The sequence below is a fragment of the Ammodytes marinus genome, assembly GCF_949987685.1.
Source record: "Ammodytes marinus genome assembly, chromosome: 11".
Classification (NCBI taxonomy): Eukaryota; Metazoa; Chordata; class Actinopteri; order Uranoscopiformes; family Ammodytidae; genus Ammodytes; species Ammodytes marinus.
In genome coordinates, this window is record NC_137215.1 from 32,003,393 (window position 1) to 32,022,100 (window position 18,708).

Sequence of the window (18,708 nt, forward strand, 5' to 3'; positions counted from 1 at the left end):
CCCATCATCCTTTAGGGCTGGGTGGACCCGTTCGACTCCTATCACAAGAGTGTCTGCCGCATTCAGGGTGCATTCCATTTACAACTCAGGGCCTCCGCCGTAAAACCAAGTCAGATTCACACGGCTAACACTTCCGTTCTGCCCCTTCATAATAAAAGCAAATTTCTAATCAAAGATATGGCGGATTATATATAAAATTATAAAATAATTAAATTAAATGTACAGTTTAAAATGTCACTGTATAGGCTTCTTGAATTTACTAAAGCAGTACTCTACAACGTGTGTGTGTGTGTGTGTGTGTGTGTGTGTGTGTGTGTGTGTGTGTGTGTGTGTGTGTGTGTGTGTGTGTGTGTGTGTGTGTGTGTGTGTGTGTGTGTGTGTGTGTGTGTGTGTGTGTGTGTGTGTGTGTGTGTGTGTGTGTGTGTGTGTGTGTGTGTGTGTGTGTGTGTGTGTGTGTGTGTGTGTGTGTGTGTGTGTGTGTGTGTGTGTGTGTGTCACATCTTGTACCCTGATATTAGATAGGGATTTGGTTGTTTTCTTTTAGTTAATGATATGAAATGTTGTTATAAATTGTGCATAGCCTACACATAATTGAATGTGAAGCCTGCAACTGAAAGTATTTGGAAGGGGTAGGCCAGTCACTCAAATGGGAGTAGTTTAAAGATTGCTTTATTCATGATGTTGACCTTAAAAGGTAGAATTTTAGGCAGTCTCATGAACAGTGCTTAAAGAGGACCTATGATGCTTTTTGACTTTTATGACCTATAAACGTTGTTATGATGATTCATAGTCATGCTTAACCATACTAAATTATCAAATAATGACTTGCATGCATTTCGACGTATTCCCTGCTGACCGTCTGGGGTGTCTGTGCAGAGCACTAAACACTATTCTAGCCAGTCGAGAAGTCACGTCTTCAAAGCGGTCTACCCTTTCATAATTCGTGACGTCGCATAAAAATTTGTGACGTGACCACGCGGATGTTTCCATGTATGGTAATGCTGTCACTTCCCTGTTCGCGTCTGCCTCGCGCCTTTATAGGTCCATGCTCGCGCTTCCCGCCACTGAAAGTGTTCCGGAAGGAAGGTAACCAATCACAACGGAGTGGGGTTTGCAAGAGGGGGGGGGAGGGTAGCGGAGATGGCCGATGCACAGGCGGAGGGAGCGGAGATTGCCGAAGCACACACACTCAAGTGTTGACAGGATGTGCTGGATCGCCAAAATAAGAGAAAGAGCTTCCCGAAAATCTACATAGTTTTTTGTGATGTGATTCGTGTCAGGTTGCTCTATAGCAGTGTAAAACAAGAAATTAAGACCAGAAAAGTAGTATAATAGGTCCTCTTTAATCAGTGTTTGCGGTGTGGTGTGGCAGTGTTTATTATTTTCTGCATATGCAGTTGACTCAGTATATTGTCCCCTGTCTTAATAGTAAGTGGTCTTGACGGCGGTTTGTCCACCACACACTTGGCATGATATATTGATAAGAGATTTATTCTTGTTCTTTTCATACGGGCAGCGACATTACGCCTGTGTATCGCGCTGGACCTGTGGTGTGGCATTGGGAGAGGAAGCCTTGACAGCGCCCTGATATAATCTGCATGATAAGGTTAAGATCTCTCTATAACAGTTTTTTTCCAATGACTCTAGCCTCTTTTGTTCAAACTGCCTTTGTATTTCACATCCCTCAATTAACACCTGTCACTTTCACATGGGCCTATTTTAATGAAATATTCAGATGATTCAGCAGATGCAAGGTGTGTCAGTTCTGTGTGCAGTTCACGGGACAGTGTACAGTCAGTGGTTCTCAATTATTTTCTGTCATGCCCCCCCTAGGGGACAAAAAAAATTTTGCGCCCCCCCCCTAAATTTAAATACTGTTGATAACCTGCTAAATATTTATTTATTTATCTGTACAAAACCACTGTATGAGTTTCTGGCACGAGCATTCTGCATACAATCACCTTATTATCAAATTAGATATTAGATTATAAAATTAGCTGAGATAACTTCTGCAGCAACTTAAAACTATTTTGAAGTTCAGTTTATTAGCTCAATTTGTAACATTTAAACAAGACTGCTCAGTCTGTGTGAATCTCAGGACAGAGAAACAAGAGCAAATGATTAACTATGGAAGTAAATGAGTGTCATCGGATTTTGAAAATAAAAAGCCATTGAATTTTAAGCACTGAATATTTATGCATTGAAATAACTTATCTGAATTTTTTGCAGCATTGAAATAATGTATCTGAATTTTTTGCCTCATTAAATTTTAAACAACTAATTTTCACCTTTATTTTACAATGTTTTAAAATTCAAAATCAAATATTCAACGTTAAAAAATTCAACGTGCCAAATTCAACTGCAAAATCCCATGTATGAAATTCAGAGTAAAACTTTGGGAAACCAAGGAAGAGCAATCGATCATAGATGCTAGATCGCTAGATATGCTAGCCATTATATTCTTCCCTATATATCTATATATCCCTTTGTTTGAACGCGATCGAGCATCTATGATCGATTGCTCTTCCTTGGGTCCCCAAAGTTTTACTCTGAATTTCATACATGAGATTTTGCAGTTGAATTTGGCACGTTGAATTTTTTAACGTTGAATATTTGATTTTGAATTTGAGAACATTGTAAAATAAAGGTGAAAATTAGTTGTTTAAAATGTTATGAGTTAAATTCAGAGGCAAAAAATTCAGATACATTATTTCAATGCGGAAAAAAAATCAGATACATTATCTCAATGCATAAATATTCAGTGCTTAAAATTCAATGGCTTTTTATTTTCAAAATCCGATGACACTCATTTACTTCCATAATTAACTGAGGTTTGCATTTAATTCAAAACATTTTTAAACTGTCAACAGGGCTCAACGCTAAGGTTTTTTTTCACTTGCCCGACCGGGCAAGTGGGTCTGAATTCTACTTGCCCGAAGTCAATTTTTACTGGCCCCTATATAAAAATGTTTTTTTTAGTGGTGTACAAATATTTGTTATATTCGCTCTTTATTTATAATGTATAAACACATCATGGACAGTGTTATAGATGATCATACTGAAAGTGGAGGCTATTATTCAAATATTATTTGAGTTGGAACATTTGTAATTTTTTAGTTTCTAAACCGACAATAACTGCAAATGAGACGTGTTTTATGCAAAAAAAAAACATTGGTCACACAAATGTTTTTTTCCTTGTACCTTATTCTTTTTACAACAGCAATTCTTTAGAACTTTTTTTCTGTAAGACATTTTTTTAGGCCTACAACAATCTGTTTTAAACATTTATTATTATTATTATTATTATTATTATTATTATTATTATTATTATTATTATTATTAAAAATCTCAACTTTTGGCTAAGGACACAGGACAGGCTGTTTTGAACACTTTTCCAGTATAGTTTCAAGCTTCCACTGCCTCCTGGTATGAGAAATGACACCTCAGGTCCATTTATTAAGATGTACATGCAAGCTGTAGAGATGTTCCTCTGCTAACTGTTGCTGATGTTTGTGTTGACCTGCACATATTAAGCTGGTAGTAGGCTACTAGCAGCAGAGCTAACGTTAGCATCCTCGCTAAACTACTACTAGATTCACTTTGGATGCATTTAAAAAACGCGGATATTTTTGCTGCTTTTCAGACGGCTGGGGTCTACTTAGGGGAGAACGGGGTAATTTGTCACATGGGTTGGATGTCACATTCGTTATATCTCGCCACCAGAGCGCGCTAGCTCTGAAATGTTGATATAAAAAAGGTCCAGAATTGGGATCAGAGGTCACATACATAGACTTCCTTGGAGGAAGACAGCTGCATTTCAGGTGAGAGGATGTTTTGTGTTTTTCATGTCAAATTCAAAATATTTTGCTTCTCAGTATTTTTCTTCTAGGCTTTTACACAATGGGTTTATAACAAAACACTTGTTACCCTCAGAAAGTGTGAAGGGTAAACTATAGTTTAGATTGTGGTTAGCAAGCTAATTAGTTGTCAGATGGTTGTTGGCCTTGATGCTAGCAAGAAATTCAAGTTGGGGTTGGTCGTCAAATTTTTTGGGGGGTTGGTTGTCACATGTTATCTCAAGGCTGCAGCCAGAAAAGGAACCCAATAACGAAAGAAATTGTCAAGCTGTATCCTCACTGACACCCCAGAGAAGGAAAGAATAGAGCAGGAAAAGGCAGCTAGCAAGCAAAAGAAAAAAGGGCAACAAAATCAAAACAACCCAGTGCATCCCAAACTAGACCAGCTGCCAAGGCTACAGAACGTTATGTAGGCCTATTTGTCAACTTGACAATGCAATTAAACATTCAAATTTGGTTCTGCCTCCTTGCCTTCTTTTTAAGATTTTTCCCATTAAGATAACATTGTGACAAACAACCCCATAGTGTGTGACAACCGACCCCTTGATGGGGTTGGTTGTCACAATGTGTCAGTGTCTTTGATGGTAAATTACTTCTTCATTACAATAAGTTGGAAAAAAAGAGAGACACACATTTCTAGCCAACACCTTAAGCTTCAATTTAATGTAGGAATGGCTATTGACAGATGTTTTGGTGATGAGCAATTCTCACTAGAGTAAAAAGTGTGCCTACTTACCCCGTTCTCCCCTATTTAGGCTTCTCGTTGGCTTTTGTACTTTCTGTTACACCAACGTAACGCGTGTAGTTATCTTTCCTATCTCTCTGACTGTGTTGGAATTGGTCTCTCGAGGATAAATAAAAGTTAAATGAAATGAAATGTGTGTGTGAGAGACGCGCACCAGTTTTTTGCCGAGATCTGTGTGTGTGTATGTGTGTGTTTCGGCGCTGGAGCCCCGCCCCCCTTCACAAAACGGAGGAGAGAGATGCAACGCAGCAGACACAACTACTCGCACATAAATTAGATAAGTAACATAGGCCTAAGCGTATTTAATAATGAGCACCAGCTCTATATGGAAAAAGACCGTGGATAGATGAATTTTATTTGGCGCTATAAAAAATAAAAATATTATTATTATAATTTTTTTTTCAATCATTTCGGAAAAACTCCCGGTTGCCCGTTCGGGCAAGTGGGTTGTCATAGTTACTGGCCCGACGTGGCGTTTTACTTGCCCCGGGACGTCGGGCAATCCTTATTGTTGAGCCCTGGTCAACATAGGTGGTCTTTTTTTATTATTATAGGCCAATATGCCTTCTGTGATGCGATAACGTTATTATTAGTCTACTTGCTTGATTTATTTTTAAATAGCCTACAGAGACACTTGGAGACACATGTGGACATTTATTTACTGCAAAGCGCGGCCTTTGGCCTTTTTTTTTTTTCTTTTTTTGTCAGTTGGAAATCAAGGCCACCCGCGCCCTCCCCCCCCCCCTGTCAACTCACGGCGCCCCACCATTTGAGAAGCACTGGTGTACAGGGAACAGGTGGACAGTAGTGTTATGGCATGGTAGGAGCTACACCCTCCTCTTAAATGTAACCAAGGTTGGGAGATGGATATGGATTTTGGGAGGACCAGGAGTATTAGGCTGAATCTCCATTCTGGGAGAAGAGGTTGAGGTGGTGGAGGGCTACAGAAACCTGGGCATTTAATTAAACAACAGACTGCAAATGTAACATGGGGGTTGTGCATGGAGGGACAGAGCAGACTGTACTTCATGAGCAAATCCTTGTTAAACTCTTCAAGCCCATACTGTTATAGTTGGTTGCAGAGAGAATGATAATGCACAAGCTGCTGAAGATGATGGACAGCATTACTCCTTCAGCTATTTGACCACTACAGAAAGTCATTCCTGATACAATCCACAATAACTGCTGCTACAATGCTACAATTTCCCTATGGCAATAAATAAAGTACATTATCCATCTATAAATCCATCCATCCATGCAGGTATATTTAAACAACGCCTATCTGGATTTTAGATTATGCATATGGGTTCTGTATTGTAATCTCTGAAGGACACACCTTTTGGTTTACTATTTCCACAAGAAAACAAATGAGCAAACAAAAAGCTTAATTTTCCATATTGGGCCTTCAAATTGATCAGAAAATCAACCTTGCGGTAAAGAACACCAACTGAATACATTGCTGGAAAGGTGTCAATGTTGTGAGTAACTTTTGTTAGTGTGAAGATTGTACAATTTTACATTTAAACACCTACAATTCACCACCATGCTTTTGATTAGATTTAATTTATTTGCACAACAAAAACAACAAAAAACATAGGCCACAGAAATATAAAATATAAAAACATTTTTAAAAGGCAAGTGCACGTAAAAAAAAGTTGTGAATGAAATCTTACTTCAAAGGTAATTTTATGTAAAATAATGAAGAAAATAAAAGTAATTTAATCCACAAGGTTATACAGAGGTAAAAAGACAAGCAAAGTGGGTATATGTTGTAGTTTTCCTGCTTATTTAACTGTAAAGGCCGCCTACAACACCCTATTCTTGATAACCATCAAACTACATTGTGCACATTTACTGAGTGACGATTGTGTTTAATTTCTCAAAAACAACAATGATCATCTCACAATGATATATGCTCTTCGTAGCTCAGGGCTGCCGCTATAGGCTCATTTTGCGTCACGTGACATTCCTCGACATTGATTGGTCTGTAGAGGGGCGTGCGTCTGACGTCACCGGTTTGAATGGACGAAAACAGATTTTTTTCCCTGCAGCGCTGTGCAGTTCAGTAGTTTAACATTTAAAGCTGGCGGAGTTGTTGTTTAGGAATGTGTCATTGTGTCTGTTGGTCAGATTTAAACTAATTAACCTCTGATCGTTTTCTTTGTGCTGTTTTGTTTCAAAGGTTTTTTTATTAAATCACAAAGTATCCAACAGCTGTAATACAATGGATTATTAATTTTTCCCCCTTTTTTTCCCTCCCGAACATATCCCACCCAATCACAAACAGTCCTGCATTAAGAAATCAACACACAAAGCAATACACAACGTCAAAGAAACAAAAAACAGAAACGAAACAGAAACACACACAACAAGAAACAAAAACAAACAACCAATATGAAAATATAAAAGAGGGGGGGGGGAAGCTACTCCTCAACTATTGTGGTCGGTTTGTCATAGTAGTCCAGGAAGGGGCGCCACAATCTATAAAATTTAGTCTCAGATCCATAGGCAGTACAACAAATTTTCTCCAGATTCATACATGACATAATGTCTCTAATCCAATGTGAGTGGGAGGGAGGAGCAGTGCTGTTTTGGACCGCAACTTTGCATGTGCGGTTTGTTTTTCCCACAAAGGGGGCGGGGCCATCATGTCAGAAGTCGTTCGCCGAGCTCATCATGGCATTTCAGGGCTGTACGCTTATTTTTTTAGGTGGTAGCACTGGTGCTAGCAAAAATAAATAATTCAGTAGCACACAAAGTATCGAAAACTTGCATAACCTTAACCCATGCATTTCGCTCTAATTACCTTTTAGCCTGTCATCTTGGTCTCATTTGAAATTCTCAATTAATATCATATCCTAGTGTGTGCAGTAATAATTGTAGAAAAATTAATAGGGGTGCACTGATTGCAAATTAGACAAAAAAATCTAACCTGCCAATTGTAATTTTTTGCTGATTCAGAATTATCTCTCCCCATAAAATTAATATCTATATATTTTCTGTATATATACATATCATTATAATATTCATAATAATATTTTTTTTTGTTAAATGTCCTTCTGTTAATTAAAACCAAACTTTAAAACATTAAACATAGCCTATTAAATAAATAAGTAGGCCTATACATATTGGTAAAATTTGGAATAAGTTAAATAGGTTGTTGTGAATGTGTTGGGAGTAGTTCTTCAGTGGCTTATCAGTTATTTCAAACTTTGTTTAAAAAGACTACTGTTGAATGCTCTCTGCAGCTGAAGCAGTTGATTTTCAAGCTAGCGCACTGCAGGGCTGTGAAGCGCTAACTTCTTGTTCTTACCGGCTTCAAAATAAAAGTCAACTCACGTTTGGCTAGTAACAGGCTTTTAATGTGAAGGCGCACAGGAAATGTTCTGTTTGCACACGCGCTAACTTAACTGTGTGCCGGCTCCTTCCGGTTATTACCGTTGGTGAAGTGTATTAATCGCCGCACAAGCACAGGTCCCGAGCACACATCTTTCATCAGCCAAAGTGGAGGGTGGACTCAATAACTTACTTGCCTAAGACTACATTTACCCGAATTTGGAGAGTGTTAATGTAGAGCCCTCTAAGCAGTGTTGTGCAGCACTCCTCTGTGTCTCAAACAGACAGCATCTGCTCATTAGCAAGCTGTCGCACTCGTGCAAGTGGAATTGTATTCATCATCGCACGTGATCAATTTCAGTAGCAAATGCGATCAAAACTGTCGCACTGTACAGCCCTGCATTTATTTAGGTCCATGCATGGGACCATGGACATGTGTTGGCTTAACCAGTGAATGAAAGAAGTAAAATATGAACAGATCATTTCCTGCAGCGTTGTGTAGTTCAGGCAGCCGCCCAGACAATGCACACCTCCCGCTCTGACAACAGTTGGATATAAAAATTTAAATAAATCTCCCGTCACCAACCCCCGCTCCTGTGTTCCCCAGTCAGCAGCTAATTTCTCCTCTTTGTGACTGAAATAGCCCTATGTTGATATAAATCGTAGGACTATTAACATACAATCAAACGTTCCCCGAGAGGTAAATATATATACTGTATATATATCCTCCGTTAGCCAATGGGATGAATGGTCATAGCGTCTCTATGTGATGCCATCAGGTTAATATGCGCGTTCCCAGGGCTTCATATATGCCGCGGATGGATTACATTGAAATTAGTTGAAAACCCCCCTGCGTGGAATGAAGAGGCACACGGGTACCCTTTGGCGAGAGCAGCTAACGCCAAAAGCCCCTGACCAAGCGGAGCTTTTCGACGAGTTCGGAGTGAGACTGTGTTGGTCAGAACGGGCCATTTGCTGTGAACTGTCGGTGCGGGGGAGAGGGGGCGAACTGCATCATCAGGTGCCGCAGTTTTGTCTCACATACTGTGGATGCAGGCTTTTTATAACACATATAGTCCGTCCGTGGATGCAGGGCGCACGATAACGAAGCGTGTGTTGTGAAGGCATCAGCGCTGCAGGACACGCTTGTTACTTTTGTTTTCTTTTACAAGACTTCCCGCTACGATGTGAAAAGAGGAGGGAAGAAGGCGCTACATATTTACTGTAGCCCCTTTTACACAGAGATTGCGGCATATTGACGCAATAACAGCACGCCAATATGCCGGCTTTGCTTAATTCTGTGTTATTTACACAGAACCAAGCAACGCCGGCCTGCTGGTGCATCAGTATGCCTTTTTACACAGCGTTCCGGAATGAAAGAGGTGCTTGTAAGCGGCATCAGGTGACGTAAACATTTAGTGCCACGCCGGTCAGCTGCTTTACAACAACAACACTGGCATTGAGAGCAGAAGTGAAAAACTGAAAAATGCATGAAAATTTAGCTTTCCTATGAATCACTGAACTAATATTTAGTTGTATAACCTCTTTCTGAGAACTGCTTCACATCTGTGTTGCAGGGAGCCGACCCACTTATGGCACCTGTGAACAGGTGTTTCAGCCCAGGACGATTGGACTATATTCCACAATTCCTCTGAATTTCTTGGTTTTGCCTCAAAAACATCATTTTTGATGTCACTACATAGGTTTTCTATTGGATTAAGGACCAGGGATTGGGCTGGCCACTTCATAACGTTAATCTTGTTGGTCTGGAACCAAGATCTTGTTCGCTTACTGGTGTGTTTGGGGTCGTTGACTTGTTGGAACACCCATTTCAAGGGCATTTCCTCTTCAGCATAAGGCAACATGACCTCTTCAAGTATTCTAATGTATCCTATACCCTAATGTATAATTTTGTCTTATGTGTTTTATTTATAAGAGTTTATATTTGTATGTGATTGACCTACTTGTGATAATTGTGAATTAAAGAGACGGATTTCGGAAGATGTACACAAAGCTTCGTTGCTTCATTCATCTTCTACCTCAACATCTACTTTTTACCACCGTCCTGGCCACTTGGGACCCTTAACAAACTGACTTATGTTACTGTCTACTAGCACCATAACCGGTGGAAACTGTGTCTTATTATTATTCACCGCTAGGTGATCGCCGCCAGTAAAAAAAAACGAAGAAGAAATTTCGTATTTCCGGTGGAGCTCTGTTTCCCCATGTGTCTGCAAATAGGTGCCTCTCCATATTATGCACTTTTCTGTCAATTTTATATGGTTTTAGTAGTCCCTAATACTTATTTTTTTAGATGTTTGCTGAAAAGGTTGAGTTGAGCTTGCCGAGAGCAGCGGAGAACACAGATTCACTGCCTGAAAAATCTCTGGAGATGTCCAGAAAACAAAAAAACATTGATAAGCAGGAGAAGGAGGAAGACAAAGGATATGCGGTAGAAATGAAAAAACAGTTGGCAGACTTGATGAGAGAAATGAAAAGTGAGAGGGAGTCTGAGCTGGCACAGCTGCAGGCTGATTTGGTGCAGCTGAAGGCTGGGATCATTGAAGAATGGATGGGGCGTTTTGATGCAAAAATTGAAGAAAAAATTGCTGCTGGTCTGAAGCCACTGATGATCGAATTGAAGGAGCTTCAAGCCGTCAATGTGAAGAAAGATCAGCTCTTGAAAGAGCTTGGAGATAAAATTGATGACCAAGAACAACAAGCAAAAAACAGAGATGTGATCCTGACTGGTATGGTTATTAAACCAAGGTCGTATGCAGCTGCCGGGAATGGAGAAGAAGAGGGCGATACAGGGAATGTAACGGTGGAAAATCAAGTGGCAATGTTTCTGAGAAGCAAAGCCATTAATCTGGATCTAGAGAACGTGGAGTCCTGTTTTCTTCTCCCGAAGGGGAAATTCGCCAAAAAGCGTGCTGTCATTCTGAAATTTGTGAGTAGAAAGCATAAGATAAATCTGCTCAGTCAAGGCAAGAAGCTTAAAGGTGAACAAATTGGAATGAGTGAAAATTTAACCAAGAGAAAGGCTTATCTGGCCTATCAAGCGAGAGGGTTAAAAAAATGTGGACAGGTCCAACAAACTTGGAAGAGAGATGGAAGAATCTTCATCAAAATGAATGGAGCTACACCCGAGGAAGCCAAAATTGTGCAAATCAAAACGGAGGAGGATCTGGATCAATTTCGGAGGGACGAGGATCTGATCAACCCAAGCAGCGAGAATGAGCAAAACATCCGCTTGGATAAATGATCATGAAAGTCTGGAGTTATTAGCTAATCATTATTATCGGACCCAAATGAAATCAATGACCCAGACAATCACTTCTACACTATCGGAAAAAGAGACTGTCAGTGAGGATTAATTCATCAGATGCTTTCAAACAAATGGGAAATTGTCCATCTTTCATATTTAATAGCAGAAGTCAAATTAAACAAATTAAGGCATATCTACAGAAATTCTCCAACCAGTTCAACATCATTGCAGTGTCAGAAACATGGATTAAAGAAGGCAAAAGCATGGACTTTGAACTAAAGGGATTTAAACTGGTTTGTGTCAAAATATAAGGTTTGAAATCGTAAATACAATGTGCTCTGCAATTGATAACCTAATGTGTGACTATTGAAATTCAAATGAAAGATAAATGTTAATTATCAGCTGTGTGTACAGAACACCCGATTCAAAAATGGAAGACTTTATAGAATACATGGGAGAATTACTTTCAAAGGCAAATCAAAAGAAGATATTTATCTGTGGGGATACAAACATTGATTTACTTAAAAAAAAAACTCATTCACTGACTGAAGAATTTGTAAATACACTGCATGTTATGGGACTGCAGCCGAGGTCAGCAGACAGACTGACTGTTTTGAATACTTTTGCAGATGTGTTTAGACTACTAGAGAAGAAATGGACAAGGCCATATCACTATCTGCATTGTCACAGGCAGAGAGGAAAATGGAAAGCATGTCTGTTGTACACTGGCAATGAATAATGAGACCTAAAATTGTCTGTGTATTGGAATGCATCTTCTTAAAACTGTTTTTTTTTTTAACTGTATCAGTAGCTGTGTATCTGAATTTTATGGCAGTGGGGGCGGGACCTGATAAGCCTTTGGCTTCTCCTGCCACCCTTCGGACGATAACACAAAGTAATATGTATGAATATGCAAAGAGAAAATTGTGTATTGTGTGTAATTGTCCGGAAGAATAAAAAAAAAAAAAAAAAAAAACCTGTTCAGATAATTTATTGTAGCAAGCCTCTCTACCCTGATTTTCCGCTCATCTCAGCATAGCCTATTTTGGTGTCTGCAGCCTGCGGTCTGGCTGGGCCCTCCCACTCAGTCTATGCCCTCCCACCGTCTCTGCCGTGATTACTGCGGAGTTCAAACACACATAGTTAACCCTCACGTGAATAACCGAATAACTGAAAATAATACTCAGACGATTTAAAACCAGTGAAAACATTAGCTTCAAAGTTTGATTTCTACAGGAATAGCTTCCTATCCTTTGTCATGTTAAAACCGAGGCATTATTAGACTTCAATGGGAAAGCTAAGTTAGTGTTATAGGGGCAAAAGCGGGATGCTACCGCGTAGCTACTTGGGAGCTAACGGCTAAAAATAACACGCATACGATTTAAAACCAGTAAAAACATTAGCTTTAAGTTTGATATCTACAGGAATAGCTTCATATCCTTTGTCATGTTAAAACCGAGGCATTATTAGACTGCAATGGGAAAGCCAAGTTAGTGTATTAGGAGCAAAAGCTGGATGCTACTCCCGAAGCTACATGCTACACTAGGTAAATAACAGGCCAATAACCATTAATGACATTCCTTTTAGTTTCACTGATGGAATTACTACACTAGTAGCTTTCTAATCTTTGTCTTGTTATAAACGCAGCATTATTAGACTGCTGTGGTTAAGATAAATTAGTGGACTATGAGTCTCTTTGTTGGTTTATGCAACATTCAGCATGCCTTGCTGTTCTACCGGCATCTTGTCGCTTAGAGGGAAAAACAATATGGCGGTGAAGGAAATTTTTTCCAGAGGATCTGGGGGCCGTGGACCATGGACATATAAAGAAATGGACACCGGATTGAAACACGGCGCCCATTCATTCCTATGAAAGCTGCTCATTGGCGCAGAGAAGCAACAAGGAAGCATAATCCGGAAATTCCATGCGGCCCGGAAGCATGACGTAGCATGAACGTAGCTGCATTATGGACCTATCAAGAAAGAAGGCGGCAAGCGTAGCGGACTGGAAGCGGGTGTAGAATCATTCTCGTTCTGTAGCATCTAGCCTGGCGAAAACAAACTGATAGCCGTTAAAAGCCGTTGGGCTAATAAAACGCTTGAGGTGGCGTTTTGAATCACATATTTAAGAAGAGCCATCCATTTGACTCATCCTGTAAAGAAGGGAGACACAAGGAATAAGATATAAGCACATTTAAGCTCAAAAAACTGTGTTTTGCCTTTCAAAGTAAAATTTCCATGATCAAGGTTTTTTGATGATTGTGTCTGAACACTTATAGACAAGTTTGAAAACATTTGACACATGTTTTAGTGCTTTGGTATGCTACATTTTGAGTCTATACAGTTAGCACGATGTCAGCCCTAAATTGCTGCATCATGCTTATTATCCAAATTTCTGGGATTGGGGTGATTTGTGCCAAAGGGCCTAGGTGAGTTATAAGTAAGTAAGTAAAATGTATTTATAAAAACACATTTATGACAGTTTGCACTGTCCAAAGTGCTGTACATAGTGCATTCAGTAGGTAAACAATGAAGGTAAAATAACAATAACCAAAATAAAAGACGTAAAGCCCATACATCCAAATAAACACAGATAGTAGTGCAGAGGTAAGATAGTTAATGGGGAGGAAACACCAGGGTGTACATATGGGTTTTGAGCCATGATTTAAAGGCAGAAATGTAGAGGGAATCACATTTGTCAGGTGGCAGTTGGTTCCACAAGCACAGAGCAACTAGTGCAAAGTACATTTCTGAGAGTTGTGCCAGTGGCATGGCTGTATACGCTGGTCACCAAAAGAAAGTGATTGTCTACAGTAGCTCAGAAGAGAGTGACATCTCAATTCCACTTAACGACACCACTGATGAGAGTTCAGATGGCCAGAAAGATGATGATGGTGACTTTGTCATTGTGAGCTTTGCAGGTAAAACCATTAGATCTGCTAGGCCTTGTTTAAGAAAATTGTCCTTCAATCTTTGTCAACTATTTACTTTATTTACTTTGAATACACCTTAAATAAGTGATTGTCTAATGGATTTGTCTTGCATTACAGTGTATGAGATATATAGCAATGGCACAATTTACCCCATGGTATTCTCTCCAACCGCACAACTTACACCACACAGGGGGTAAGTTGTGCAACAAGACAACTTTTTTTCCGAAAGTTATATTTCTTCAACAGTTTATTCCAGATCCAAAGTTTTTATTGCACAACACCCTGAAATATATGTACATATTTGAGTTGGAGACTTTACTGTCAAGGCCTTACTTTAAAGTTACTTTGAGTGAAAAGTTGCACAACTTAGGCCACTCTCCCCTATATGGTCTAAAGATAAGTATGAGCCTATGATTGATATCCAGAAATTTTTTGCAGAGACACAATCTTGTTCGCCGCTTGCACTGTGTGGACAGGGAAATCTGCCTACGGACCGCATGAAAATAAGCTCCTCCCACAACCATGCAATACCAATGGCTTGGCCACATGTCCATGCTGGCTGCTCGGAGAAGGCACAGTCCTGGGGGCCTGCCGTGGACCAATAAGAAATAGGGGGGGGGGGGATCATAGACTATTGCACAGTGGAAGTTTCTGGTTACTAATGTGGGTGGAGGTGGCTTCTCGGGGAAAAATTCTGAACGGAGTACATTGGGGAGGTTTTTAGAAAGGGGGAGAAAAGGATTTTTTTTTATATATACAGTCAAGTGCGAAAGTTTGTGAACCCCTTGAGCCTTTTGGAATTTTATTTATTTTAACCATTATTAATTCATTTTTATCAATACCAGTATTTTTTATATGAAATAACAGATGTTTGTTTATCAATTCAACATTTTTATTTTCCAGAAATCAATTGTTAAAACAGATAAAACAAATTATTTGACGAATGTTGTATGTGCAAAAGTTTGTGAACCCTGAGCTGCATTGCTTAAATCGAGCAAGGTAAACACAATCAGGTTGGCCAAATTGGTTGATGAAATAGACCAATGTAATGAGAGATCTTTAGGAAAGAAATTGGGTGGCACTAGATAAAACAGAGATAAAACCAGGTCAGTTTAGGCTCACCAAAGTGAACCCATACAGGTCAGACATGCTAAAAGGGAAACAAATCTCAGAGGATCTCAGGAATAGAGTTTTGATGTTACACATTTGTCTGGGGACAGTTATAAATTCATAAAAAAAAATTTGAGCTCAATCGGTCCACCGTGAGGCAAATCATCTACAAATGGAGAGCTTTAAGAGTGACTTAACATCTGCCTAGAAGTGGACTTCCTTCAAAAATATCCTCAAGCGCCACAAGAAAAGTGATTTTTCAGGTAAAAGCCAACCCAAACATTACACCTGGAGATTTGCAGACAATTTGAAACCACCATTATTCACTTGGGAGAAGGTTCTCTAGGTGGTAGGCAGAATTGCGTTTTTGCCCAAACATGGCGGTTTTGGTTATGACCAAACAGTTCAATTTTTGACTAATCTGTCCACAGAATAAGACTTCAGGTATCTCCAGGTGCTCTCTGGCAAAGTTGTGACAAGCAGTTTTGTTCTTTTTTGAGAGCAGAGGCTTCTTCAGCAACCATCCCATGAAAGCCATGTTGACTGAGTTTTCTTCTTATTGTGGAACCATGCACATCTGTCCCAGATGCTGCAAGAGAGGTCTGCAAATCACCAGATGTAATGTTTGGGTTGGCTTTTAACTGAAAAATCACTTATCTTGTGGCGCTTGTGGATATTTTTGAAGGAAGTCCACTTCTAGGCAGATGTTCAGTCACTCTTAAAGCTCTTTATTTGTAGATGATTTGCCTCACGGTGGACCGATGGAGCTCAAACTTTTTTTTAAATAATTTATAGCTGTCCCCAGACAAATGTGCAGCATCACAACTCTATTCCTGAGATCCTCTGAGATTGTTTCCCCTTTTAGCATGTCTGACCTGTATGGGTTCACTTTGGTGAGCCTAAACTGACCTGGTTTTATCTCTGTTGTATCTAGTGCCGCCCAATTTCTTCCCTAAAGATCTCTCACTACATTGGTCCATTTCATGACTCAATTTGGCCCATCTGATTGTGTTTACCTGCTCCATTTAAGCAATGCAGCTCAGGGTTCACAAACTTTTGCACATACAACATTCGTCAAATAATTTGTTTTATCTGTTTTAACAATTGATTTCTGGAAAAGAAAAATGTTGAATTGATAAACAAACATCTGTTATTTCATATAAAAAATACTGGTATTGATAAAAATGAATTAATGATGGTTACAATAAATAAAATTCCAAAATGTTCAAGGGGTTCACAAACTTTCGCACTTGACTGTATATACTTTGGCAGTCTCTAGGCACACCCTGGGCCCATATTTATGTTAAAAAACATTGAAAAAGTGCATTTTGCATAATATGGGACCTTTAAGATTCCAGGACTGAGTACAGTTAATATTGATGTGTGGATACACATCAATATTAACTGTAGTCATAACGGCAGCTGCTGGTAACGGGAATAAGAGCTTCACACTCTCAGAAGAGAAGACTGTGCGGCGGCGCTGGATTGAATTGCATTATTGTGCGAACCCCTAGAAAACTAGCTGTCATTAAATTGGCAGCTAATTTGGATCTTAATAAAAACTAACAAAACAACCTGCACCACAAGAACATTTATGTAACATCACATTTTAAAAAAATACTTTGTATAACTTAAAAGCAACCTGCCAACTATGTTTTCATTTGGATATGCTCAAAGATAAGACTTTTTACTGATTAAAAGTCCAGCTAATATGTCAATTGACCTCACATTAATTGCAATAAATGGAAACTCAACTGATTATATATCTGCAATATGTCCTGTTTGAGGGGGAAAAATGTAAAGCAATTGTATGTGGGGAAAGTTTTTAAAATGGCCTAAATATGATTCTACCAAAATCGCTTTCTTAGCCTGCTGGATGTGCCTAATATGATGTGCATTCTAACTTTGTCATAAAAGCATTACACTTGTGCAGTTTGGGTCCTATGAAAATTGTATTGTGGCAGCAGTGGTCGCAATTTTACCTCCAGTCATAGCCTAATTTTGCATTTTTCATTATAACTCTCAAACCAAACAGGATAACACATAACAGATTATGTTTACCCCTATGTTTTCATGTATGGGTTGTATAGTGTGTGGGGGCCATCCAAATCCTCGCACTTTTCCGACAGCCTGGTTGTATCAGTTGTTAGGCGTGTCACCTTGATGTAGAGCCCAGAGATGTCATCTGAGTGTTTAGAACATAGATGGTAAATAATATGGATGTAGCATCCGGGCTGACCTCAGTTATTCACACGGCATCCAATAATTCTGGTTTGTGCGCGTCGCCATTTTGTGAGATTTTTACTCCGCTTGGTGGCAGGTAGTGTTGTTATTGTTATAGAATATGCAAGGTGGAGGAATTTTGACTTTTTTGTTAAAGTTTTTTAAATGTAACTGTGCAGCTGACAGAAAAATGGACTTCAGGCCCCGGAACCGGAAGTCGGTAACAGTGTATTTTAATATTGTTATGTCAACTTCCTGTGCCAGGGCTCATTGAGGCAAAAATATTTAAAATTACTTTAAACCCTTCTTTTGTCTCTATCCTTTTTTTTCTTCCAGAGAATTCTTCAGCCTTCAAGGCCACTCTGATCTCGGAGCAGCTCTCCCAGACAAAATGTTCAGAAGATACCATTGGTGCCGTATACTTCAATGAAACACATTTCACCTCTGTTCATGCCTTCTATGTTTCTTGTTGTCATTATTGTTGCCATTGTCTCGCAATGATATGGTAATCTCCATATCTCAACGTTCAGAAATACTGTCATCAAAAACAGTAATAAAGTTTAGCATTAAAGCTTAAAGGTGGAACCAGCAGCGATACTGGAGAATGCTTTTTGTCAAAATCAGTTAATATCTACTCACAATATGATACCTGTCTATACTGTGTGCTTAAAAAATCCAGTGTTAATACGCAATCTAGGCTCTGCAAACTGTTATGTTGAATACTGTGGGCCACCCTACGCTGTGTACTAACAGCAGATTTTTTTCAGCATACACACAGTACCGACAGGTAGCAGATCATGAGATATTCACTGCTTTTGACAAAAGTGTCTTTGACAACAAGCATTCTCCAGAATTGCTAACTCCACCTTTAATTTAAGTAATTTGAAGAAGATTCTTGTTTAATTTCAGTGCTGTGGTTTTAGTGTCACAGCTATAACGTTATGTGACATGCATACATGTGACTGGCATCACAGTGTTCACAAGGTAGAAGTCCACAATTGAATTTCTACACCCAGTCCTTAGGCAGTCCATTAAAGGCATGTCCTTTGTTTCCATTAAAGCTCAAGTGGAGCCAGAATCTACTGCTCCCACTGGACAGTACTGTTCTTCTAGAGAAGTGGATTGTGGAAGAGCAGCAAGTAATGGAGGCTGCTGTTCTTCTGTCAAGTAAGTGTTTTGTGATTTATTTCTCTACATTTCCAGTGCTTATTCCTCTCATTTGGAACTCAAACTTGA

General features: G+C 39.3%; 1 protein-coding gene across 1 annotated transcript in view; it reads left to right on the forward strand.

Moving 5' to 3' along the window:
• The window catches only part of ctu2 (cytosolic thiouridylase subunit 2 homolog (S. pombe)), a 117,460-nt gene that overhangs the window by 95,227 nt on the left and 3,525 nt on the right, over positions 1–18,708 (forward strand). Inside the window, exons 12-13 of the mRNA XM_080036528.1 lie at positions 17,809–17,883; positions 18,534–18,639. Coding sequence (XP_079892654.1) covers positions 17,809–17,883; positions 18,534–18,639 — 181 coding nt within the window. The remainder of the gene's footprint in view (positions 1–17,808; positions 17,884–18,533; positions 18,640–18,708) is intronic.